The 27,175-nt window shown below is 36.7% G+C and overlaps 2 protein-coding genes across 2 annotated transcripts; both read left to right on the top strand.

Moving 5' to 3' along the window:
- The first annotated feature begins 5,908 nt into the window (after positions 1–5,908).
- Positions 5,909–9,537, top strand: LOC123251468 (olfactory receptor 5B12-like). The gene is made up of 2 exons (XM_044680730.1): positions 5,909–5,917; positions 8,611–9,537. Exons 1-2 carry the CDS (start codon positions 5,909–5,911, stop codon positions 9,535–9,537), a joined length of 936 nt encoding a protein of 311 aa, XP_044536665.1.
- Positions 9,538–22,819: 13,282 nt separating this feature from the next.
- LOC123252702 (olfactory receptor 5B12-like) lies at positions 22,820–23,746 on the top strand. Its single transcript, XM_044681962.1, has one exon. The coding sequence runs from the start codon at positions 22,820–22,822 to the stop codon at positions 23,744–23,746; it is 927 nt and encodes a 308-aa protein (XP_044537897.1).
- The last annotated feature ends 3,429 nt before the right edge of the window (positions 23,747–27,175 follow it).

Here is a 27,175-nt window from a genome sequence, read left to right as displayed (position 1 = left end):
TGGATTAAATAACTTTTCATATAAACAATTAATAATTAAGTGAAAAAAATGAAACAACATAGTAAAATTTCTATAATGCAGCCTAAGCAGACTTCATAGAAAAACTTAAATCCTTATAAGTATACATTGTTAAAATAGCACATGAAAAGACTAATTAATTAAATATGCTTTAAAAAAGTAGAAAGTCAATATATGAAACAAATCTAAAAAACTCAATATATATGATAATAAAATTACAACTACTGAAAAGAAAAATAAAGATCATTTTGGTGCTATGAAAAGACTAATGAAATCAAAGACTCTGTAGCCAATGACTTAAAAGAAAGAGAACCAAATTAAATCAATGAAATAGCAAGTGGGAAAAAAAAAGGAAAATCATAACCAAATTAAAAGAAATTATCAGTCTCCTGTACAAAGTTATATAGTAAGCAAATTGAAAACAAAATAGGAATAAAGGAATTCTTCAAAAATGAAAATACTCAAACTAACCAAAAACATAATAAAGCTTTGAGATTATTCAACCTCAAAATGACAAGTAGAAGGAACTGTAGAGCAATTTCCAATTAAAAACTCTAGCTCCAGACCTTGATGGAGTCACAAAAGAATTTTATCAAGCTTTTAAAGAATAATTAGAACCAAAGATTAGACAAATTGTACTCAAAAATTGAGAGATAAAACACCATTCCAGAATGTATTTATGAGGAAAACATAGTAGGTTACCTAAACCAATACAAACACAGAAAGAGAACTATAGTTCAATATCATTAAAAAATATTAATTTTTAAAATGTAAATAAATTTCTGTGAAACTGACTATAGTGATTTATCTAAGAAATCATTTATAATAACCAAATTGGGTTTATAAAAGGAATGCAAAAATGGTTCAGTTTAGGAAAACAATGAAATAATCAGATAATGGCTTCAGGAACATTATAAGCAACAAAATAATCCTTCAAATATCAACAGAATTTCAATATACTAAAAATAAAGTCCTAGAGGCAGAAATAGGAAGGTAAATCCTACTTCAAGTAACAAAATTCATAAAATACCTGTTAAGATTAAGTTGTAAAGCACTCCTTCAAACCATTAAACAGAAATTTTATTTGACCAAATAATAACCAAATTCATTTGGATTTTTTTTAAAGAACTATAATTGTGTGAGGTTATTATTTAGGGGACTTGGATCCAGAGGACTCTAGCGGTGGGACATAGGAATCACAGAGTTATGTGGCTGGCTTGTCTGACAGCTGGATGTCTGGGCCTTCCTGTCAACACAAGTGTCCCAAGTTTCAATGTGCCAAAGCCCAAGAAACATCACAAAGAAGGGAGGAGCTAGTGGAATTTAAAAAGCAAGTTCCAGAAGGAGAGTGGCCTTTTTTTTACTTCTTCTCTAGAAATACTGGTAATAAGCCTTCTGATTAAATTTTATTTATAACACAATAGGAAGGGAAATGATGAATTGGGAATAGCCCCACTCTAGACCTCAAACAATATAATGCAGCAGTATCAGAACCAACTAGTAAACTCTGAAAAATCAAAAGGGAAATTAATACAACAGACTAAAGAGCAGAGAATAAGAAAAAAACAAAGGTTAATAAACCAGTATTCAATAATGAAGAAAATATAAACTACTTACAATAAGACTGCCTTTTTGATTAAAAATTTGCAGAGAAAATTGGAAAGTAATCCAGCAGAAATTAGGCTTATACCAACATGTCATACCACATTATCCTTTTTAATAATGTAAAGAAATTAAAAGAAAAGCTAGTCATTTATATTTTATATGTATGGAAATATATATTTTCAAAACCAAAAGATATAGGCAAATACATTAAACTGAAAAACTTCTACATTAGCAAAATAAATTCAGTTGGACTAAGAAGGAAAACATTCAAATGGCAAAAAAAAATCTATATAAAAATTTTCTGATAAATATTTGGTATCAAAGATATATTAAAATTTAGGACACACAGAAAAACACACATACATATATGCATATACATACACACAGAAATACACACACACACACACACACACACATACAGTTAGATGGCAGAGTGGAAAGAGTGCTGGATCTCAAATAAGGAAGAAATCTTTCTGAGTTCAAACCTGGCCTCATACTCTTCTTACTCTGACTTAGTTATATGATGCCTCTGAAAGTCATTTAATCTTGTTTGCCTCAGTTTCCTCATCTGTAGGAAAAGGTAGACCACTTCATTTTCTTTGCCAACAAAACTTCAAATGGGGTGATGAGACAGATATGAATGAAACAACTCAACAACAATAATAACAACACACACAAGTAGCTGTATGATATAGCTAATATATTATAATGTATACATAATGTATGTATATATACATATATACAAACACACATATACATATTATCATAAACCATGCTCTAATAACTAAATGGTCAAATAATATAAACAACCAATTATTAAAAGAAGAATTGTAATTGATTAAGAACTTTATAAATCATCTAAGTTACTAGTAATAATAGAAATTAAAATTAGAACAAGCCTAATAATGTTTTACCTTACATGTTATAGGTTGGAAAAAAAAGATAAAAATAAGGAGGAGTCAATGTTGGATGGGTTTTTGGAAAATAGGTACATAAACACATTGTTGGTGAAGCTATGAAGGAGTAGAAGCATTTTGGGAAGCAGCTTGGAATTATGTAAATAAAAAAAATTAAAACATCCATATCCTTTGACCCAGAAATCCCATTCCTAAGATTATACTCCAGAGGTCATGGATAAAAATCCTCATATACATCAGTGTCTTTATAGTAGCAATTTTTGTGATAGCAAAGAATTAGAAACAAAGTAGATATCTATTGATCACAATATGGTTAAGCTATATCCGTTTGGAATCTAGTAACTCCAGTCTTGAGATCTTGAGAAGGGGGGGTGGGTAGCAGCTTGAGGTAAAAGAACTCAAGTTTGACCTAGTCACATGAGAATTTATCCCAGAGGGGAATCCTAGACTCTGAGTCTCAGACTAACAATAAACCCTAAAGTACATTAGGTGGAACTAGCAGACTTAATCAGAAGTTACCTATTTGTCCTAGTAAGTTTTCCTATTGTATTAAAGTCCTTTCTCAAGTAACCCAGCCCTTGGCTAGACCTTTCCCTTTTGTGTTCTTTGTAAAGCATCAGCAGCTACTTGATAATCCTTCCTAGGACTTCTCATTTCTTTGTAGACATTGTAAAATCAATCAACCATACTCTCTCTCCTCAGTTTCCCAAGAAGTATATAAGTTCCCCAGTTTTCATGGTTCCTTGGAGATATCATCTCATGCAGTGATTTCTCCTAGGGATACTGTTGACCAGAATAGCCAGAGCCTTCAGCTCTGTATGGTTTGGGGCCCATGACTCTGTGTGGAGCCATAGATATTGAACACTATCCCTTTCCTGATTAGAAACTTGGCTTTCTGACTATTTAATAGTTTTGTGTTTCCCACTTTAACAGCAATTATGGCACATGAATGTAATTGTTATTCTACTGTAGGAAATAATAGATATAGTGGAAGCAGAGAAGAATGAAAAGATCTACACGAATAGATGCAAAGTGAAGTAAACAGACTCAATATTAAAGACAATGAATATAACAACATAAAGGAAAAGAGCAACCATAGAAAAATTCAAAACATTATAATCTAAAATTATAAAGGACAAGTATGCTTTTAAAAGAGAAGACAAAGGGAAGCCAAGATAGTAGATTAGGGGCAGCCAACTGAACTCTCCCAACATTCCCTCCTATAAACTTTAAAATAATGACAAATTGAATTTGGGGGAGCATAAATACCAACATAAGTTCAGAGTAAGATATTTTTTCTGCCTAAGAAAAAAGAGAGATCTGCAAGAGAAGTCTGTGACTCTGGGTTAGATACTAGTCTGGAGCCCAAACACACAACAGTGGCAACAGTATGTATTGTAGCATCAGCATCTAGAGGAGCCCTAAGTCAAGAAATGGTAAGAAGGTCAGACAATTGGTGAGAAAGAGATTATAGGAGCCTTTTGCTGCCACTGGGGATAGTTGGTAATGATTTGAAACTCCATTACCTGCCAACTTGAAATCTGGAGATTTCTTGGTGAAATGTGTTCTTTTCCCCTGAGAATTCACCCTGAGGGAAGTCCCAGACTCACCCATTTCAGACAGAACAATAGACTCAAAGGTAGACCTAATCAAATGTTAAGTACCCTTTTGTCCTAGTAGTTTCTCCCATATTATCAAAGTCCTCTCCCAGGTAGCCCAGCCCTTGGTTGTACCCTTTTGTATCCTTTGTAAAACATCAGTTTCTCCCTGATAATCCTGTTTAGGGCTTCCCATTTACTTGTAATTGGTAATGCCAATCTATCATACTTCCCTGTCCTTAGTTCCCCAAAAGGTATATAAGTTCCCCAAGTTCGATTGTTCTTTGGAGAAATCATCTAGTGGTGCATTCTCCTAGAGATGAATCCTGGAGTTCCAGAGTCTAGGCCCTGTGAAGATTTTTTGGCTCTAGGCTCTGTGATAGTGGCCAGTTACTGGACCTATCTCTTTCCTGATTAAAGACTTGGTTTTTCTGACTACTTTAGTAGTTCTGTGTTTTTTCCAAGTTAATATACCTATATACAATTCTGAATCACAATTCGAGAGACTATTATAAGGAAAGGGCTTCAAAAATATAAATCACTATTATAGGGACTGTTTGTTACATTATAAAACACAATGAACAACAGCACATTCTTGACCACTTCTAAGGTTTGGCTCTTCAACCAATTTTGTGCTCACCTAACTTTACTGTTGTCTGTGCTACAGTTAACCATCTTATCCAAAGGACAGGAACCAAGCAACTTACTAAATGTTTTGCTAAAATCAAGGCAACCCACATTGATACTATTTTTATAATTCAGTCATCAAAATCTGGCTAAGAATGTGTGAGAGAAAAATAAGATTATTTGTAGCAAATAATTTAATAATAGCGATTCCTATTTTTCAAGCCCTTTCTTCAAAATAGTCTTATGATTTAGGCCAAGAAATTCTTCCTTTCTAAAAGAGGAAACTTCAACTCTGGGCAATTAAGTGATTTTCCTAAGGTTACTGAGCTAATAAAAATCAGTGCTGGGACTCTAACCTCACCTCAATCTAGTTGGCTTTTTCTTATCCTACACTGTCTATTTCACACCAAGTGTCATATTTAATCTTCAAAACAGGGCTTTGAGTTAATTTGATAGTCACTATTCCACTCATTTTGCATTTGAATTAATTAAGGCTTGGGAGAAATCAGTGACTTGCCCAAGGTCATATTACTAGGAGGCAGTAAAACCAGAATTTGAAAACAGGTCTTTTGTTATTCCAAGTCCATCACAGTTTCCTTTCCATTTCCCTAACTATGAGCTAAGTAGAACCAAAGTATTTTCAAGAAAATTATCTCCCTAAGCAACCAGTGTTTGGTCTCTAGAGTCACAACAAATTTTAAAGGCTTACTTTGTTTACAAATGATAGTAGACTTTCCTGATGTCTCCAAGGAAGCATAGTCTCCTAAGAGTCATCATGTTTTCAGATCTGTATTAAGTAGTACTCTGATATCTACATCTAGACACTCCAATCCATATGTGACTGTATGACATTTTATTGACATGAAAGCAACATGGATCAGAAATCATCTGAGTCAGTCATTCATCTGGCTTCTATTATTTATCTTGTAACTGAGCAGAAGGTCACTAAATCTACTGCCATCAATGTAGCAGCAGTACCCAGAGATGACCTTTCCTGATGTGGGCACCTTTGAACACTAAACACCAGGTTTAAGGGAAGTTTGTCTAACAGTATCACTTGTTTCCTAGGCTTGGGACTTCAACCCCAAACCTATGAGAGTGCTCGATCCTTTCTTCTTTCTAGAGTTTTATCAACATTTCTTGATGATTCAGGTAGGTGCTGGGAAATTCATTTCAAGAATTTGATGTTTATCTAAAAGTTGGAGTCAGTACGCTCTACTGGATGGATTGGTGGTGAACATGGAATCATTATAACCTAGGTTCAAATCTTGTCTTTATGTCACCCTGGAGAAATCACTTAATCCCTCTTAGTCTCAGCTTTCCTTACTATAAAATGGAGATAATAATTTTTTTTCAGGCTCTAGTAAGATAAAGTTCTTTGCAAACTTTAAAGTGAAATATAAATGCAAGTTATTACTAATATCAACATCACGTGCTTTTGAAGACCTTCTCTATGTTTGTTGTCATCCTCTCATAAATAGATAGATAGATGAGTAATTCTTAACCTGGAATCTACAGACATAACCATGGATAGATTTCAGGGAGCTTATGGACTTTGACTAAAATGACATCTTTCTTTTGAGGAATGTTTTGTTTAATTTGTAGTCTTATCAATTATATTTTACCCATTTAAAATTCTTATTGTGTAAAGTGATCTATAGGCTTTACCAGATGGCTTTTAGTGTTCTACAACAAAAAAAAATTTGGAATATGTTCCTTAAGCTTATTCATCTCCTTCCTAAATAAAGAACTCAAATATAAATAAAGGCCCTAGAAGGTAAATAAAGGGAGAACATTCCAAAACAAGAGAATCAGGAAAAAAGAATGAGTCAATATCAAGAAAAGATTAAGTAGGAATAGGGATTGGATGTGTGATTTGATTGCTAAAGGTAATCCTTAAATAAAGAAACTCTATCAACAAAGCTGGCTCCTTCTCTATAATATATACTGTTACAGAGTTGCCCAGAGCACTGAGAAGTTACTTGTACAAGATCACAGAGGTAGTATGTGTCAAGAACAGGTCTTGTGCCTAGACTTCTCAGACCAATTCTCTATCCCTTAAGATGGATTCCGCCCCATTTATAGGCTAGTGTAGATTTAAAAAAAAAATTACACTGATAGGTTAAGACAAAAAAAGTAGAAATACCATCAAGAGACAGAAAGGATCCAAAGACATAAAGCAAATGTATAGAATCAGAAAGGAAGAAAAAAGCTGAATGAACATTTTTGATTAAATGTGCCCCCTACAAGTTAATCAATATATTTTTGTTGGAGTGATAATAAAGTTAGCAGTTGCATGTGTGGTGAAAGAGAAGAGAGGCATAGTGAAACTAAAGAAAATACTATTATTTAATAATAACTGGTATTTCAATAGTGCTTTAAGATTTACAAATCATTTTACAGGTATTAACTCATCTGATCTCTGCAAAAAAACCCTGAAGTAGATATCACCTTTGTCACCATTTTGAAAGTGAGGAACTTGAGTTGAGAGTTGTTAAGTTACTGTCCTAACATCCCACAGCTAGTCATATAAGTGTCTGAACTAAGATCTTCTGGACTCTAGGTCCAGAACTCCACCTGCCATTGTACACAGATTCCTGAAATATATCCCAACATTTGAGAGGGGAGTAGAGAAGCTTCTACCTCTTCTGTGTAATTTTCTCTAGATTCTCAAAAAGAATAGGAATTGTGGGAGAACAGGATAAAGGAAATGGAAAATGGGCACTAATATAGGGGGAGATTTATAGGCAGGAAATTGTACTTAAAGGGGAAGGGAAGGGAAGACATCAAAGAATAGTTTTCATCATGGGGGTATTCCTATTTTCCAGATAAGAGTCAAGGCCTTATATTTGGCTTTGGCTAATGGTGACATTAGAAAATTTAGAGATATATATATATAGGAAGAAATGGCTATGCTTCTATGAACCCTATGAGACAGGATGTGCATTTCCAAGGGCATCCAGCACCAAGAGTAAGGTAGAGACAGGATAGAATAAGAGATTGGATTACCCAATCTTTGGAATGCTAAAAGCTCAGAGGATGACTCAGAACTGAACTCAGAGAAATTTCTATTACAAGATATTTCTTCCACTCTAGATTTCTTCCTTTACAAAATAACAATTCCAAGAGTGAGATATAGCATAGATAATACAGGAAGGGATGATATCCATGAATTAAATAACATAAAAATGGGAGAGAAAGGAGATTTCAATTGATATTCCAATGTTTCTGCTGTTATTAAAGATATAAAATAAAGGTGACCAAGTAAGAATGTAAATAGCTCCAGAATTAGAATGCAAAATTCAGAAAGATGAGAGGCAGTAAGAAGTGGTTAAATGAATAAGAAAAAAGTATAGTCAAGGAAAGCTTACAACAATTGAAGCTCACAAGATAATATTATTTAAACTATGAGGTTAGAGATGATAGGAGGGTAAAAGATTGCAAAATACATGTTTAGTTGTACAGGAGAAAAGAAAAGTCAGAAGTGTAGGGGGAAATCAATTTAAAAAAGAAAATGAAATTAAAATATGTTAATATTTTAAGAAACTCAGGAAACTTGGGATAATCCAGGTAAAAATTATCAAATGGGAGAGAGGGAGAGGAAGGGAGAAAGAGATGCATGCATTCTGGGTGAGGACAGGGCAACACAGGTGTTCTCTAAAATGTTCTAAAAGCTTCACCATCATTGATCTAGATTCTCTTCAACTCAGGCACTTATTTCCACCATTTGAAAAAATAGTTCTATGGACATGATTTCAATTTTGTTATTATGCAGAAATGATTTGTCTTTTCCTCCCTCTCTAATTGTAGATTACCGATCCTGTTCCCAAATGGCATGTAAAGAGAATAGCACAGAGGTAAATGAATTCATCTTTGTAGGATTAACAGATATCCCAGAGATTCAGATTTTTCTCTTCATCATATTCATCCTTATCTACCTCTTCACCTTAATAGGAAATTTGGGTTTAGTAGCCCTGATTGTGGAGGAATCCACTTTACATACCCCTATGTACTTTTTCCTCAGTGGCCTGTCTCTGGTAGATTTAGGCTCCTCTACAGCTATTCTCCCTAAAGTGATTGCTGGGATCATCACAGGGGACAAGACCATCTCCTACAATAGTTGTGCTTCACAAATGTACTTTTTTGTTGCTTTTGCCACTACTGAAAATTATCTGTTGGCCTCCATGGCCTATGATCGCCATGTGGCTGTATGTAAACCCCTACATTACTCTACCATCATGACATCAAGGATGTGCATTGCTCTAACCATTGGTTCTTATTTCTGTGGCTTCCTGAACTCTTCCATCCACATTGGCTTCATTTTCAGCCTCTCTTTCTGTAGTTGCAATGTTGTAAATCACTTCTTCTGTGACATTCCTCCAATTTTGACTCTCTCTTGCTCAGATATGCACTTCACTGAATTGCTGGTTTGTATAATGGGAGCATTTAATATGGCTTTTTCTATTTTTGTCATTGTGACCTCCTACCTCTCAATCTTCATTGCCATTCTGAGGATCCGCTCTACTGAGGGCCGCCAGAAAGCCTTCTTCACCTGTGCTTCTCATATCTTTGCAGTGTCTTTATTCTATGGAGCAACCATCTTCATGTACCTACAGCCCTCATCAGTTCATTCCATGGACACAGATAAAATGGCCTCTGTATTCTATACCATGGTTATTCCCATGTTGAACCCATTGGTTTATAGTTTAAGAAACAAAGATGTCAAAAATGCTTTCAGAAAAGCTACTAGAGGAAGAATCATTACTAATTAAGGTAGAGGGATAACTTAACTAGTATTATCTGAACATTAATCCCTAATTCCAGATATTTTATTAAGCTCAAATTGACTTTTTCAAGAGATAGCACAAATAATTTAAAAGAGTACTGCAGGAAGACTTAAGGGTGATTGGAATATGAGTAATGATTCTGACCCGTTCTAGATGTGTGACTGAGCTAATCATTCCTTTCTCTGAGAAAGAATTGGTGTTTTTTTCCTATGTAAAATGGACACTTGTACTATATAACTTATTATGGTATTATAAAATTTTACTGAGACAATAGATAATAAAAAACCGCATGAACCTTAAAATGCTATATAATTAGAACTTATTCATTTTCCATCCTTTCCTTTAATCTTACTCTATCCTGGGCTAACCCCTTTCTTTATAAGTTTCTTTATAAGTTGCTAAAGATAGAATATCATTTTTGTACACATAACTTTCACCCATTGAACCCTGTGTTCAAACCCTTAGATTTTTTAATACTTAGGTCACTATCTATAGTAATAGACCCATATTTAAAGTAAGGATATTTAATTAGTTTGATAACTAAAATAAGAAAGAAAGTTTCCCACATAATATAAATACAGTCTATCACAATATTCATGAAAGAAGTTTACCTGAATAGTGAAAATAGGTAGAGTATTCATCAAGGTATGTTTTAGAGGAACAATTAACATTTTTGGCAGCCTATTATATTAAGGAAATGTCACTGTTCCTTTATATCCACTGTGTATAACATCTCTCATTTACCCAGCAGGCACTACATCTCCGATGCTCATATGAAGCATCTTATATCTCTTCAATTGTGGTACTGTAGCCAATGCAATATTCACTTGGGATATTGTAGACTATGAGACACTCCTCTGCGTGGACAGACTTTCATTTTTTCATCCACATTTTCAGTTTGCTACTGGTCTTCACCTATAATCCTCCAATAAGTTGGTAACTTCCCAGAGATTTTCCACTCTGTTCTCCATCCTTAATTAGTGAGCCATTCCTTGAATGGGATAACTGTAACACAACTAATCAATGGCTACTAAGTTCTCCCCATTATATAGGTTACTCATTCAGCTCTATTCTTTGTATTCTTCTTTCTTGCACATTCTTCTCAGAAATCCTCAGATCAATGATCATATGACTTATGGTCAGAATACCATTTTATTCTTTAGTCCTTATTATACCTACCTCAATAAGGCAACACCAGGGTTATATGCTATATCCCCCAATCCATGATTTTGCTCTTTCACTTTCAGTTACCCATGGTCAACTCCAAATTCAAAGGGGAAGGAGATGGGCAGGAAACGGGCTGCCATTGGGTGGGAGAGGGGCCAGTTGATATGTAAGGTTGTTAAGTGGATCTGGATCTGGGTTAAATGTGGGTGCTGAATCCTATGTGGGACACCTAAGATAGAATAGTGAACCAGAAAGATCACCCACTGCAGTAGATGTTGTTAGAATATATTGAATCTGCTGATCCCAAACTCTAGATGATAACAATATCCCAGGACTACCAGCTAGGCAAGGAATCTACTGATAGATTTGTTCAGCTATTTATGACCAACTGAAGCTCTGTGCCTTGTATAATGCTTAAGATTGACTGCAGATTATATTGTAGAATATAATAATCCTCTTCCCTCAGGTTGTCACAGGATAATTCACTAAAGCCCACTAGATCTTTGATGAAGCTCAAGTCAGTACTAAGTTTAAGATGATTTATTATCTAATAGACTTAGGGAGGAGGAGCAGGATAATGGCTGGGAGAAAGGGAATAGGAAGTCCTTAACTGTTTAAAGTTAATTATATTATTGATGAATCTTCTGATTTACTGCTAATCAAGGTTTGGTTGTTGACAGCCTGGTTGGGCCAGGCAGGCCCAATCTAAGGTCAAGGTAAACCTGCTGATTGATATGTTGTTGTTCTTCTTGGTTAGTGAAATTCCAGAACAGGGATTGATTAAATAGATTTATAGTTGGTTGCTGGTTGATGATTGAAGAGAGGTCACCTCGGCCTACCCAAACTACCCTTCCCAACTGAAATATCTCAATAATGAGATCCAGATTCTTTCAAATTCCTGGCTTTTATACCCGAGCCTAACTGCCCTTGGCTCCTGCCAAGCTCCTGCTAGGCTCAGGTCATTCCACATTCTAAGTAGGTAACTGTCCATTGTGTTGACTTCAACATGGTTGTTGTAGATTCTAAAATTAATATTCAATGCAACCAAAGTATGATATTTATAAGTATTTATTAATATTAGATTAGAGAGCTAGAGAAATGTGGGGAACCTTTCCTACTCACATGGAAGAGAGAGGGCATGGCCAAGCAAACCCAAATTAAATACAGACTGTGTAACCACGCACATATACACAAGGCAAAAGGAATTGTGGGTTATACAGAAAGAAAGTTTGAGTAATGTAGTTTCAGGGGTTCAAGATTTTCCAACTATATATTCCCCCCTGTGATCCTTTAGGAGACCATTCTCCCCAATGGATCATGGAAACATAATCAAATTAAAATTTACAATAATTCGGAGATAAAAGGGAAACAAAAGGGAGAAAGAACAAAACCAATGTTATGTGCATTGACAAAAGGTCATTTGGGGGCAGTCCCCTTTTTGGCATAAGAGTGTCCATTCAAAATAAATGCATTCAACCCCTCCCCCCAAGTTCAAATTCGCCATGTCCCAAAGTTCATTCTGGATCTTCTGGTGCAGCTCTGTGGGCATCTTCATGGCACCTTCTGGATTCTGGGAGTCTTCTGTTCTAAATTAGGGTCAAATTCTAATACAAATTCACAGCAATAACATAGTCTCCCCTGAGGAGAATAATAATCCATTCCCCCTGAGGAAAATACAGGGATACACATAGGAATCATACAGGGATACATGGTCAAGTCATAAGGTATATGAATCAGTTATCAGAACCATCAACGAGTTGAAATAAATGAAGAAAAAGAAAAAAGAAAAGAAAAATAACCTCTGAGGGGAAAATAGAATATTAAAATGTGAAGAAAAATTCTAGGAAAAAGAAAAAAGAAAAAAAAATTCACAAATCACAACAGGTTCTTGTAGCAATCCATGTCCCATAAGTTTTGCAACAACAATCACTCATTAACCCAATTTAGTAGCCTGGAGTACAGTAAGTTGTCACATCATGAAAGAAATAGAAAAAGAGACTAGATCTCGAAACAAATGAGAAATAGCATTTCCCAGTTTGATGCTTTTCTTCACTTTCAGAGATAATGGAGCCAGAACAATCAATGTTGAATATTTGATATAGAGTGTGGTACAAAGAAGTCCCAAGTCTTAACAGATGTTAAGTGTCGCAACCTTAAGTTTCACACATGTTCAAATCTGTGCTCTTTGCATAGAATGTCATCAATCCCTATAGGATTGGTTTGGTCTTTTTCTTTTTTTTTTTATTTTGCTCATTTGGCACTTAGCAAGTCAACTTCTGTGCTCCTTTGTGATCCATTTCTCCTTGGGTTAGACATATTCATTGATCAAAAGTCTCATAATAATTAAATAACTAGTGGCAGGTTTCCATAGTCCAAAGCTTTTTTGGGTATGCATTTATATGCTAGGCAAATGGACATCTTAGCTTATTCTATTGCAAAAATCAAAACAGTCAAAAATATTTTTAATACTGGTGACATGTGCTTCAAGTGTAAAAAAAAATGAGAGAAAAAGTCAAATACTATATTGCACATGTAGGAAGAAAAAACAAAAATATTAAAAATGTGTAGTTTCACAGTGACAGAGGCAAAGTATAGAGGCTAATTTCCAAAAGTAAGATTCACTTCCTCTTTAACTTGCCATGATTCCACAGTGTTAGTCAAGGTCCATTTCAGAGTGTATAGGGCAATTTGTTTTAAAGTGATCTTGGATCTCTCTATGAGAGTTATTGACAAATTGTTCCTTCATTTGCCTTATATCCTTTTCAACAGAAAGGTCAAGTTCCATGTATCTATTTCCCAATTCAATGAGCCTGTTCATGAATTGGGGGGGGGGTGTCTCATCATCAGATTGTATAATACGTTTAAATTTGGTCCAGCCCTGTGGTTTCTCAGTGCATGCTCTCTTTGCTTTGAGAATGGCATCCCTAGCAAGACGTAAGTCTGAATAGTCTTTGGGGTCATTATACTGCCATTTAGGATCTTCAGCTGGCCAGCATACTGCATTGCATCCTTGGGCTTTGTTAACATGAGAGATAATTTTAGTCCTCTCATGTTCCATTAGGAAAGCCCAGAGCAATTTTTCTATATCTTTAGAAGAGGGGACATAGTCAAAGAAAATATCATCCATTTTTTTAAAATTACTGTTAAAGGCTCTTCTTCATAAGAGGGGCTGTTTTCTTTTAAATTCTTTATGTCCTGGCTCACGAAAGGCTTATGTTGTCTCAGTGTAACCACATCCCCATCAAGTCCTATTGTGGACACTTCCTTTAAGGAGAGAAGGTCTGCACAGGAATCATTTAGTGGTTGTGGTTTCTGGGAAGGTGACTGTGGGGAGGTAAATTTAGCCAGGAGTTGTAGAGCATGAGCAAGTTGGTTCAGAGTGGAGAGAGGAGTTTCTGTACCTGAGATACTGTAGAGGGACCTGATATTTCTATTTCAGGGGAAATAGGTTTGCAAAAACCAGGCCTGTGTTGGGGACAATCTTCCTTTGTCATTTGACCATGTAAGTGATGCACAATCTGGTTCAATTGAACTTGTATGTCAGCTCGCATTCTCCTTTGTTGTGACCTTCCAGTCCAGAGAAAAAAGAAAACTACAAGCCACATAGGAACAAAGAGGTAATCTGGAAATCTATATGTTCCTAATTGGGCAAAAACTGCAAGGGTTTCTTTTAGAGTAGCATTTATACTGCTGAGCATTATGATCAAAAAAGTAGATTAAAGGGAAGTGGAAAAGAGAATAAGTTTTAATGTACATATTGATTTGTTTATTTGGGGGTGGGGCAAGCTAAAGGATATTGTATATCGTTTTTTGTTGTTGTTTTTTATTAAATATGGTTTTATTTAAAAAATTAATTATAATTTATTCATTTATATTATATATTATAATTTGTTTATAATATATAGGTTATAATTATTTGTACTATATACTTTTAAAATTACTTTTTAAATTAAAAAAATTTAATGCCTTTATTTATTAATTTAGTTATTTGGTGTTGCTGCCCTCTGGTGGCAGAAAAACACCCACTATAATAGCTCAGCAGGGAAAAGAGGGAAGAAAACAGAAAAAGAAAAAAAAATTGTTGTTTGGTTTTTTTTTTTTTTTTTTTTTTTGCTCTCTACTGAACTGTCAGGGCCAAGTAGTCACACTACAACAGGGAAGGGTAAGGGGTGTGGTTAGGGTAGGGGTGGGAGCAAAGGGCATGATGGTGTGTGCCAGAAACCAAAATGGAGGATATGGCTACAAAACAGGGCGGATTTGCTCTAAAAGACTTCACAGTCAGAAGCTGGGAGTTGAAGCAGTTACCTTGCTTTTTGAAACCCAGGCAGGGAGGAAGCTAGACAGCAGGCTGGGGTGGGTGAAAGAAGGTCAGGACCTCCCCACACCAAGGCAAAAAGCCCAGCAGGGGTTAGGGGTTTCTGCAAGGTTAAAAGGCTCTTTCTCGCACTGGGGTTAGGGGCTGGAGGTGCTTTAAAGCTTACCAGCCACAGAAGCAGTAGACAGGCCAGCTGGACAATCCCAAAGAGGCTCGAGTAGTGGCAGGAAACTGCAATAGCAGATGAAGCTCTTTAAGCCTGGTGCAGGCAGCCTGAGGCTTTCAAATCCAGCCTGGCAGCCCTGGCCATGGTGCTACTTTGGCTGTGGTTGCAGCTTCAGCTGGGGAGGAGCCAGCAGCCCAGGGAATGGGGAAAGGTGCATAGAAGGTGCCTGGAGGCAGCAGCCGGCTGAGGGCAGCTGGAGCCTCTCAAACTCAGTGCCAGCAGCTGAGGCTGGGGCACGGAGGCGGTGCAAGGAGGCAAGGGAGGCTGCAGCTGGAGTGGCCCAGCACAAGGGTCGAGAGGGGAGGAACGCATGTGAGGGATGCCTGGGAGGGAAGAGGTGGGAGGCAGCAGCTCAGCAAAGGTTTTAAAATGGCGGAAAACTCCGCTGCAGGGGAGATGGGGTAGGACACAGTTGGGAAGCCCTGGCTGGGAAACCCTGACTGGGAACTCGTTCCTCAGGGGATCTGAGACTAGATTCTGAGGTCCCTTCATAAGTCACCAAACTGTAAGTTTTAAAAATTAATATTCAATGCCTCCAAAGTATGATATTTATAAGTATTTATTACAACTCAGGGAAAGTGTGGCAACTCACCCTTCACCCTGCTGCCTCTGGTCCAAAAGCCCCAGTGACCACGCCAAAAACCCATTTCAATACAGCCCGCGAAAATCAACGACCAATAGGAAAAGGCTTAAGGAATTATGGGTATGGTGGAAGGGAGTTTGGGTAATGTAGTTTATAGGGGTACAAGGTCTTTTCAACTGTATAATACCCATTCTGAGGCTTAGATCATGACTGCTCATGGAATTTCTCTCCCCTAATTCTAGTCAATTTTCCTTAAAACTTAAGGACATAAAGCCTTAGTCTTCATTATATATTCCAACTTTGGGCAAATATTCCCCAGAATCTACTTCCTCAAATGGAAAAAGAGTTGGATAAAATCATGAGAAAGACACTATTTTAACTTCTCCCCCAATTTTCCTCTGTTCTATATAAATGAAAAAGTTTGAGCCGGTTGGAGAAGAGTAACAATTCAGGTTACTTTTTGCACTACTTTTCTCCAAAAACAATGTTTCTCCATGTTATTGTTGCCATTTTAAAGTGCTTCCATTTTGTCATGTTTCTTACAAACTAATATCTCACTTTGTCCTATGTTTCATTGCTTCAGTGCATTCATGTGGAACATAATCCATGTCTTTAATATACTCCTTAATTTCAAGATGCTGAAATCTTCTCCTTCTTCAGTTCCAGATCAAGAATCATATGTTTCATAATACCTTTCTTCATACCTTCAGATGAAAGAAATACTAGTCACCCCATCTAATTATGTGTCATCTGAAAATTTTATGAGTACACCCTTTAAATGTTTTCCTCAAGTCACAGCTGATTCAATTTAACATACATTTAAAATACTTCCTTTCAGTAAAAGTCATGTTTAGGGCTATGTAGATAGAGATTGGAGAACAGCTGATTACTTTATGGAGTTGAGAATATGGCAAAGATAATTCCTTGGGACATTCTGCTAAAGGTTACTTACTCAGACAACATCAAGTTAGTAAATCCTATTCAACGGGTAGTCATTCAGTCAATTCTAGATCAAATAATTATAGCATTGTTTTGGCCATATTCCTCCATCTTTTCTACAAAAACATCAGATCTTGATTCCAGGCTTAGTCCTCTATGTGCTGTACCACTTTACTGCCCTATGTCCAACCCCCATGACCAAAATCCAGATTTAGAGTTTATTATCCTATACCACAAGATCTTATATTAAGTTTCATATTAGCTATTCATAATAATCAGGACAGAGATTATTTTTTTAATATTCCTATAAGGATCATGTCAGTGACTTGGCCAAGGTCATAAAACTAGGAAATGGAAGAGATTGGGTGTGAAACCAGGTCTTCTAACTTCATGCATCCAATGCTCTTTCCATTTAAACCTGATAACAGAAACAAAGGAATGGCAAATGCAATCACAAAAAAAAAAAAAAAAAACTGTTCTCCAGGGTAGAATTCAATCCCCAATGTCAAAAAAAAAAAAAAGAATTTAATGATTTGTTTTGTATGTCATCAAACAGAGCAATTACCAGGGGTCTCCAAGGAGGCACATTCTCCAAAGAACTTCCCTGTTAAGATCTGTATAAAATCCCTCTCTGGTCCCACCTTTGGCCATTGATGTCTAAAAGTATCTTTAGGAGGGACCACTGCCTTTGGACTAACCTGGGGCAGGATTCCTCTGAGTCACTCAGTTATTCATCTAGTTCCTGTTGTATTCTCTCTTTGACTGAACAGGAGGGAAGGTCACAAATTCTGTTGCCATCCATGCAGCAGCAGTTTCCATGAGTGATTGATTTCCAGATCTAAGGAACTTCAAATACTTAGCACCAAGGGCTGAGGAAGAATCACTTTAATAGTATCACTTCCTTCCTGTTCTTGGCATTTCAAATCCAAGATCTCTATGTGAAGGTTCTTGACCATCTCTCCCCAACAGAGCCTCATCTCCAAGAGCCAGGTAGGCTATCAGGAATCCAACTCCATACTTGGTTGCTTCTCTAAAGGCAATCTGACACTGTGGTCACAAGTGGATTTAAAGTTAGAAAGACCATAGTAGGTGGCACAACTGGGCTCAGAGTCAGAAAGATCTATGTTCAAATCCAGTATTATATTTAGACTGTGTGTTCCTGGGCAGGTCACTTTACCTCCACCTGCTTCAGATTCCTTATCTGTAAAATGAAGATAATAATAGTAATCTCCCAAGGTTGTAGTGAGGATCAAACGAGATAATATTTGATCAGGCTATTCATAAGCATGCCACTTCTAAGCATGTCAATTTAATCTGTAAAACTAAAATAAAACCACCTTAATCATGTATTTAGAGAATCCAGGTGGTATGGTAAGTGGGTAGATCACCAGGCTTGGTGACAAAAAGATGTCTTCCTGAGTTCAAATCTGGTCTCAAATACTTAGTAGCTATGTGACCCTGGGTAAACCACTTAACCAAATTTACCTTAATTTTCAGTAAAATGAGCTGGAGAAGGAAATGCATTAACACACCACTATTTTTGCCAGGAAAACCATAAATGGGGTCACAAGATATGGAACATGACTGAAACAAATGAACAACGACAGATCATATGTTTATTGTAAAGTTCAAATGATATAATATATGCTAAGTTCTTTGCAAAATTGTAAGGTTACATGAATGACAGATATTATTCTAGATAAGGCTTGCAGGGTGTTTTTAGTTAGGTGCCCTTCAGTACTTGAAGGAAGAATGATGTGCTGAAAAGTTGAATGAAGCTGCCTAACTCTAATGAAGCCTGAATAACAAAGTATCACATGATGATTAAGGTAATATTGAGTGTAGATTCCCATATTACATTCTGGATGTGATATAAAGTTGAGATTAAAATAAGGTCTTAGGTAACAATCATAATAAAGTAAGGATTGCAAAGCACTTTATATTCATTATCTCATTTGAGCCTCATAAAGCCCCTGTAAGATAATTATGTCATTATTATTCTCATTTTTGATTCCTTATCTGCATTATGAAAGGGAGGGGAAAATGAGAGTTCCATGGCCAATGACATGCTTGTTTGAAGGGTCTGATGAGGGATTCAAGCCCAGCCTTTTCTAATTTCCATTGTCTCAGCCCAGCCAAGCTTTTACTCTCCTAGTTTCTCCATCCTTTTTTTTCCCTATGTCTTTATGGTCAGGGCACTCACTATCATATAGGAATCACTTAATCCATATAGTAAATTTCATCTCACATTTCTACAGATTTGCAAAGCATTTTTCTCCTCCAAACCTTGCCACTTCAGTACTATCGATATTCTTGTTTTCATTTCACTGTTGAGGAGAAAGAAATCTTGATAAGTTCAAATAAAGTCCTACCAATCACACAGGAAATTAGTCACAAACCAAGATAAGAACCCAGTTCTATTCCAGTGTTCTTTCTTCATAGGCCAGACTAGCAGAGAGCAGTAGTCTACCTTTGCATAGCATTTAAATCCAAGGACTCTTTGGGATGTTGACTCTGGGTTTTCTAAGACAGTACTTGAGAAGGGTAAGCTCTGTAAGAGGGGAATTAGATATTTATTTTTAAGGTGTGGTCGCCAGGAATCGATTAGTTTGATTCCACAATTAAAATAGACCCAAGTCAGGACGGCTTTATGGAAGTTTATTTACAATTAGGAAGGTTGAAGATAGGGAAATAGAGAGAGAGAAACTCTGGCCGGACCAGAGGTCCAGCCTGGATGACAATTTAGAGGTTAATTAAACAAGGCTACTAGCCACAAGGCCTTGACAATTAGAGAGGCAAGAAGCCTTCTTGAGGGTAGAGATTCTAGAATGCCAAGAGAGGCAAAGGGAAGTCAGCCTAACTTACCCATGTGACAATTCAGAGGGAAGCTGCCTGAGGTCTCACCAGAGATCCTTCAGCACCAAGTTCAAAGCACCCACTGCCTCAACAGGAAATTACCATCATATTTGAAGGATAGCATCTTCTGACACTTCCTGTATCCACCTCTAATTTCAAGTGGACAAATGGCAGCCTCAACACTCTTTTGGACTGCCTAAAGGGCAGTCCCTTGTTCTTGATTCGTTACTTATTGTCACATGTGGGTAACTCATCTCCCCTCCCCACTAAGGAAGATGAGATGACACTATCACTGGTGGCTAGAGTTTTAGATATGAATGGGGGTGAGCTAATTCCATTTACACAGCTCTAATTGCTTTTTTCTTAAACTGAAAAAACTTGTAGAGAAGCTTTGTGATGAACGATGGGACAATTAACTTAAATGTCTGCCTATATTACTTCAATGAGATTCACCACCAAAAATATTGATCACTAAGGGATGATTTCTTTGGGCTTTCACAGGGCTATATTAATTCATAAAAGAAAGAAAAATATCCAATAGTCAATAGTCTTTTTTGGTGACTTCTGTTTTCATAGTGGTGGTGACAGAAAATTGAACAGAATGGGCAGATAATGCCAAGAAAATTCAAATTAGAGGGGAAAAAATGTCAAATGATGTTAAAATGATTTTGATTGATCTGATTTCCACATGTAGAAAACACATATGTATTTGTGCCCCAGCTCAGCACTTTTCCTAAAAGTGAGAAGCTAGAAAAAGTGAAGGGAAGAAGAAACATTTGACATAACTCCTGATGATCTAAAACTGGAAGTAAAGTCTAAAATGTTAGGTCAGAGTGGTAGAAGACTTTCCTTGCAAGAGTTTGCCTTTGAGTCTAATCTCTTCCTGCAGGCATGAATTAGCTATGGTATGATGACATTAAATGCTCCTGTCAAGAAGAGAAGACTGAACAGAAAATCGTACGCTATAGGTTTTTCTTTCTCCTTGGAGTTCTGATAATCTGTCCCCCCCCACTGTGAGGAAGAAGTTGAACTTGGATCATGAGTGCCTGAATCCTTCATTTAGTGACTGACCCTCTGGGTGTGGTAAGTTAGAAGCAGTGTACATTTTCTTTTACTTCTGAGCTTTCCTAAAAGAGAAGCAAGGGTAGGGAAGTGAGTGGACTAAGAAACTCTCTCTCTAAAATTCTGCTCTATAAATTATATGGGAATGGCCTAGGTCTAAAAATAATAACTGTGGTTCGCATTTATATAGCATTTTAAGGTTTGTTTAGCACTTTAGTTGTGTTTGTTATCTACCCTTATTACTCCCATTTTACAGAAAACAAACAGAATTTAAGAGATGTTTTCAAGGTAACATTTAATTTGTGTCTGCATATGATTTGAACTGAAGCCTTCCTGACTTCAAATCCAACACTCTAATCACTGTACTACATAGAAGAATCATAGTGTTCAAAGCTGTGCAGTAGATTTTCGATTATTTGCTATTTTTTCCTAAAGCTGATTGATTGTGAAAAGTTACTACCTAAAAGAATCCATCCAAGCATATTTTCCATCAACGCTTGGGATGGATTCCATTATGCCCAAATCACTTCACTATGGATCAATGAACTTTAACAGAACTAGGAAGAGGTAGTTTTTTTCAGTGAGTGAAAGCTTTATTGACTGGATGTATTCACACTGACTGCACCCTTTAGATGAATGAGGAGTCCTAGTGTGATCATGCAGGTACATAATGAACTAAGAGAACTAGGGCCACCCAGTCTTGAAGAAACACAGGACAGATTGGCACTACTCAGCAATTCTCCCCAGTGGGATGGCAGTCATAAGGGTGAGGTGGGAGATCTCCCAGTGTCATCTTTTTTCATCAATAAGATTGAGTTAGTGGAGAGAAACATCTGGAAAGTTAAATGTATTTTTCTATGTATATGTTGGGGTACTCTAGTAAGATGTAAACTCTATATCCAGCACCTCTTGTGCGAAAGCTTCCTGAACACTTTTCAGGGCTGCTCATCCATCTTTGGTGTCAACTTTTCACCCAATTCTCATTTGTGGCTCTAAGAAACTGTAGCATGGGCATTGGTAACACCCCACTAATATCTACTTGGGTAAAACCAGATTGAGGTTAATTGCTAGGCCTTAAACTTTTCACTGAGTTAGCTGGATAATTACCCCAGGATATGAAGACTTCCTCTGGAGGAATGAGAGTGTGAGAACAATTTGTTCCAATAGCCAGGAAGGCAGCTGAAAAAGGATCTTTCTTGCATAGAGTTTGGTCAGATAATGAAGATGCCAATTTATCCACAGCATTCTGAGCCACTGCTAGTCACCCTAACTTTGGTCTTACCATTAGACTTCAATGCCTCTGAAATAAAGAGTGGAGCTGACAATTTTGTGAAACTGCCTCACTTAAATTCAATTCACATACAATATAAGACATAAACCCATGATGTCATTGATCTTCTTCCTAAAGGACAAACAACAAGCTCTATGAAGTCAAGGGCTATTTCTTCTTTATCTTCAGATGCTCCAAATGTCTAATACAGATCTTGGCCCAGAGTAGGTATTTAAATAATACAGATACATTTAAAATAATTGAATTAAGCTCAGGTTATTACAAATATCTTAGAACATCATTAATTCTGTGGATATGTGGACACACAATAGACACTTCTTAATCTTGAGCTGGTCCTTTCTGCTCATTAATCTTTAATCCTTTCTTCTCTTTTCTTTACTCTTTTTCCTTCGTTTCTCTTACTTTTTTCTTTTTTTATTTAATATGACAATCAGCATCTTTATAAAATTGGAACAGAGTCATTAGTATAGGCTGGTTTCCCTAGTCTCTGAGTAAAACCTTCCCCTGTACAATCTTCACTATATAACTAGGAGTCATCACCACGAACATTGAGATAGTATTTGAAATATTTATTTGTGGGAGGTCACAAAAAGTTTTGAAAACCATAAATATGGAGATATTCCCCAAGAGGAATCTGGAATCAGTTACTTGGTGAGTTCTGGAGTAAATGCCATAAACTTTCGCCTCAAGCTTCTTGGCCCATCATCTGTCAAATGCTATTCCCCTCTCCCCTTTCAGCCATTGTTAATGTTTGGGCATCATTCATTGTGCTGAGTTCATTCTTCTGATTATTTCTCTCTTATCACAGGTGAATGATTCCATTCCCAAATGGCATTTATGGAGAACAACTCAGAGGTAAAAGAGTTCACCCTTGTGGGATTAACAGATGTTCCCAAGCTTCAGGTCCCACTCTTCATGATATTCACTGCAATCTATCTCATCACCCTGGTGGGGAACCTGGGCATGGTAGTCTTGATCTCCTGGGATTCCCATCTCCACACACCCATGTATTTTTTCCTCAGCAACCTCTCTCTGGTGGATTTTGGCTACTCTTCAGCTATTACTCCTAAAGTGATGGCTGAGTTTCTCACAGGGGACAAAATTATTTCCTACAATGGATGTGCTGCACAGATGTTCTTTTCTATAGCTTTTCCTGTTACTGAAAGTTACCTCTTAGCTTCTATGGCCTATGATCGTCATGCAGCTGTATGTCATCCTCTACATTATACCACCACTATGACAGTTAATGTGTGTGTTTCTTTAGCTGTTGCTTCCTATGCCTGTGGTTTGCTGCAGTCTTGGATCTTAACTGATGGTACCTTTAGACTATCCTTCTGTAGCTCCAATGTGGTACATCACTTTTTCTGTGACATGCCTGCTCTCCTGGCTCTCTCTTGCTCTGATATACACACCAATGAAATGATACTCATTTTACTTGCAGGATTCAATGTAGTTTTTGGTTTTTTGGTTATCTTAACTTCTTATTTGTTCATCTTCATTGCTATCCTAAGAATCCGCTCCTCTGAAGGCCGACAGAAAGCATTCTCCACCTGTGTTTCCCATCTCTCTGCAGTTTCCATATTCTATGGGACAATTGTCTTCATGTACCTGCAGCCCAGCTCCAGCCATTCTATGGACACAGACAAAATGGCATCTGTTTTCTACACCATGGTAATTCCCATGCTAAATCCTCTGGTCTATAGCCTGAGGAACAAAGATGTCAAAAATGCTTTTAGGAAAGTTATTGGATGCTGAACTCGTCATTTATGCTTATCTTTTTACTGGAGAGAAAATTCAATGTGAATCTCTTTTTCTAGACTTTAACATCCATAACTCAGAATATTTTGAAGTACATCTGGGCTCAATTTTACCTTTTCTAGATGCAACATAGTATGGTGGAAAGAGATCTGGAACAGAGAACTAGAAAAATAATTTTGATACTAACATTGACACTTGCCAATTGTGTCACAACTCACTTGAACAATGAACCTGTAAATGACCAACCAAACTCTGTTTTTGATCCCCCATCACCTGAAAACTTATCCTCCTCCTCATCCCCTTCAACCTCCCCACCCCAAAGTTCTAAGTATTCACCCCTTACACTGTGCTCTCTAGAATATCTATTCCATAGGCAACAAACTTTTCTTAATCTTAAATCTTTTCCTCTCTTGCTCCTTCCATCTTCTATGTATCTCTGAACCTGTATTTCTCTTCATGGCAGACTCTTTAGTCATCCTTTCCAGTACTGGCTTCATGTTCACTTATTCTCCTCAGTTCATTGGTTGAAGCAAAGGAGTTAGATTACTCCTTATTCCTTACTTTCCAGGTTCATCCACACTATCTCCATTACTCAATTGCCTTTCCTTCTTTCAGAATCATGCTATTCATATATGCCACTCAATAAAAATGCCAGTAGCTATTGTTTGTTGACCTCCGGGACATTCTGCTTCTTTCTTCAATTAGTTCAGTATTTGGATTGCAATTTTTCTCTTCCATACAACTCTTGTCTTCATACTTGGAACTTCAAAATTCATAGGGACTCTTCCTCAACTACCCTAAACACTCATCTCCTCCTCCTACTCACTTTCCATCATCTACTCCTCCACACCACTTCAATCACACACAAAGATTGATCATATCATCACAAAAATGCACCACTTTTTTGTTTAAGAATTAAAATATCCCTTTATTTGTCATAATCTATTTGTTTTCCACTTCTCTGCCTTCTCTTACCAAACTATTTTGTCATCCACATATGATCTTCAATCCTTTTACCCATCAATTCTCTTCCAGACCATCACCCATGCACTCTCTCCTCTTTTTTTCATCCAGATCTATTTGTGAACTGGTTTAAATTTATTCTGTTTTCCTTTGAGTCCTTAGCTCCCTTAACATATTGTCCTCTACTAAACCTCTGCCATAGATCACTCCTACCATTAGATGCCCACTACTAGATACATACTGCTTAACAAAGGTGTAAAAAAATCATGCAACTCTTCTAATTAGGTTCATTATATATTTATATTACACAGCCCTCAGTTGGGCTCTCACTGCTATTAGAGACTACAAACCTCTTTTCAATTCATCCCTCTCTTCACTGTGGCTCTTCCAAACCTTTTCATCCTTCCTCTAATCTTGCATGGCTCTTCTTTCTCCTATCCTCTTATATCACCTCATATTTCATGTTAATTGACTACATTCATTACGAGCTCCCTTTTCTTTCCTTTTCCTCATCTATCACACAGATGCTTTTTGCCTCTACTTCTTCACTCTTCTACTTCACATACATAAGTGATATTTCTCCTTATTAAGGCGAATCCCTCTATTTATGCAAGATATACTATTCTATCCCTTCCCCTCCAACAGACTGACTTTTCTGCCATCCCCACCACTCTATTACTTGATTTTTATCTTTCTCTCTGCCTTCTTGTTCTTTGCTCACTTCCTATAAATGTGCCCATGTTTCTCCCATCCTCCAAAATTATTCAATTGATCCTTCCCACTAAGTACAATTTTATATCTTCTCTGCCCTTTGTGACTAAATTCTTTGAAAAACTCATCTGCAATAGGTTCCTCCACTTCCTCTCTTTTTATTTCCATCTTAACTCCTTAAATTCAGACTTCCATCCTCATCATTTCACTAAAACTGCTTCCTTCAAATATACTAATGATTTGTTAGTTGCCAAATATAATGGACTTTTCTTAATCTGTATTCTTCTTGACCTCTCTGTTATGTCCTGAGCCCTTTTCTCTTCTTTCTTTATACTATTTCATTTAATATGATCTTGTCATCTCTCATGGACTTAATACCACTTCTATGCTGAAGATTCACAAATCTATCTATCCTGCCCTAAGGTGTCTGCTGACCTCCAATTTCACATTGCCAAATCCTTCAAATTGGATGTCTAGTAAATGTCTTAAACTTAACATGTCCAAAGCTGAACTCATTATCTTTCTTCCTAAATCCTCCCTACCTCCTACCTTCCGTATTACTATAGAGGGCCACATCATATTTCTAGTCCCTCAGGTTTACAACCTAGGGGTCATCTATAACTCTTCACAGCTCTCATAACCAATATCATTGCTAAGGCTTCTCAATTTTAACTTGGTAGAATCTCTCAAATATGCCCATTTCTCTTCTCTGACAATACCACCATTCTTATATAACCTCTCATCTCCTCACACCTGAATTATTGCTATAGGCTACTGGTGAATGTGCCTGTATCTCCACTCTAATCCTTTCTCCATTCAGACACCAAGGTGATAGTCTTAAAACTACATATATCAAATATTCTAAAACCTTACCTCATATCTAGAAAATTGACAAAGGAAGCAAAAGATGTAAATTGTCAATGTTGGAGGGACTTGAGGAAGATAAGCATATACTGTTGGCGTAACTACTCATTGGTAAATCAATAGGTATTGATTGGCAAATCAACAAATTGGTAAATCAATAAGTATTTCTTAAGAATATTCCATTACTAGACACTATTCTAGTCACTGAGAAGACAAAAACAAGTGAAACAGTCCCTCTTCGTGAGGAGAAAAGAGAAAGAGGAAATAACATGCTCCTATGTAGATACTCTCAAAATAGATTCAGGGTAATATGAGGGTAGAGGGAGACACTAGTAGTTTTGAGATCAGAAAAAGTTTCATGTAGGCTGTGGAAGGGGATATGAGTTTATACTAGGAGAAAATTAAGGATTTTGAGAAATAGATGTGATGAGTATGATCTATGCACAGGGGAATAGCTGATATGCAAGCATGAAGATGAAAGATGGATTATCTTCTATGAGGAATAGTGAAAAGGACAATACAGGTGCAAAAGGGTAATTTGTAATAAAGGTAGCTTTCAGCCAGGTGTGTAGGTGTTTAAAAGCCAGTCAGAGTCCAGATTTAATTCTGGAAGTAATAGAGAACTATAGAATTCATTGAGTGGAGGAGGGATATAGACTTATGCTTTGGAATTATGCTAATAAAAAGTGTATAAAATGCCCATACTGTTTGATTCAGAGATCCCAATGCTAGGCATAAAGAACAAAGAGGACAAAGACTGAAAAAATATTCAAAATATCACCCCAGAATATTCAGATAAGCACTTTTTTCTTTATAGTAACAAAGAACCCTTTGGGCATTGTTCTAAATCACTACCCAGAATGGTTGGATCAGATCACAATTCTACCA

This window comes from Gracilinanus agilis, chromosome 6, assembly GCF_016433145.1.
Source record: "Gracilinanus agilis isolate LMUSP501 chromosome 6, AgileGrace, whole genome shotgun sequence".
NCBI lineage: Eukaryota > Metazoa > Chordata > Mammalia > Didelphimorphia > Didelphidae > Gracilinanus > Gracilinanus agilis.
The sequence above is the reverse complement of the archived record's forward strand: the minus strand, read 5'-3'. Positions and strand labels throughout refer to the sequence as shown.

What these genes read in the sequence shown, in the direction of transcription:
- LOC123252702 (XM_044681962.1), top strand. Translation starts at nt 22,820, where the DNA reads ATGGCATTTATGGAGAACAACTCAGAGGTAAAAGAGTTCACCCTTGTG.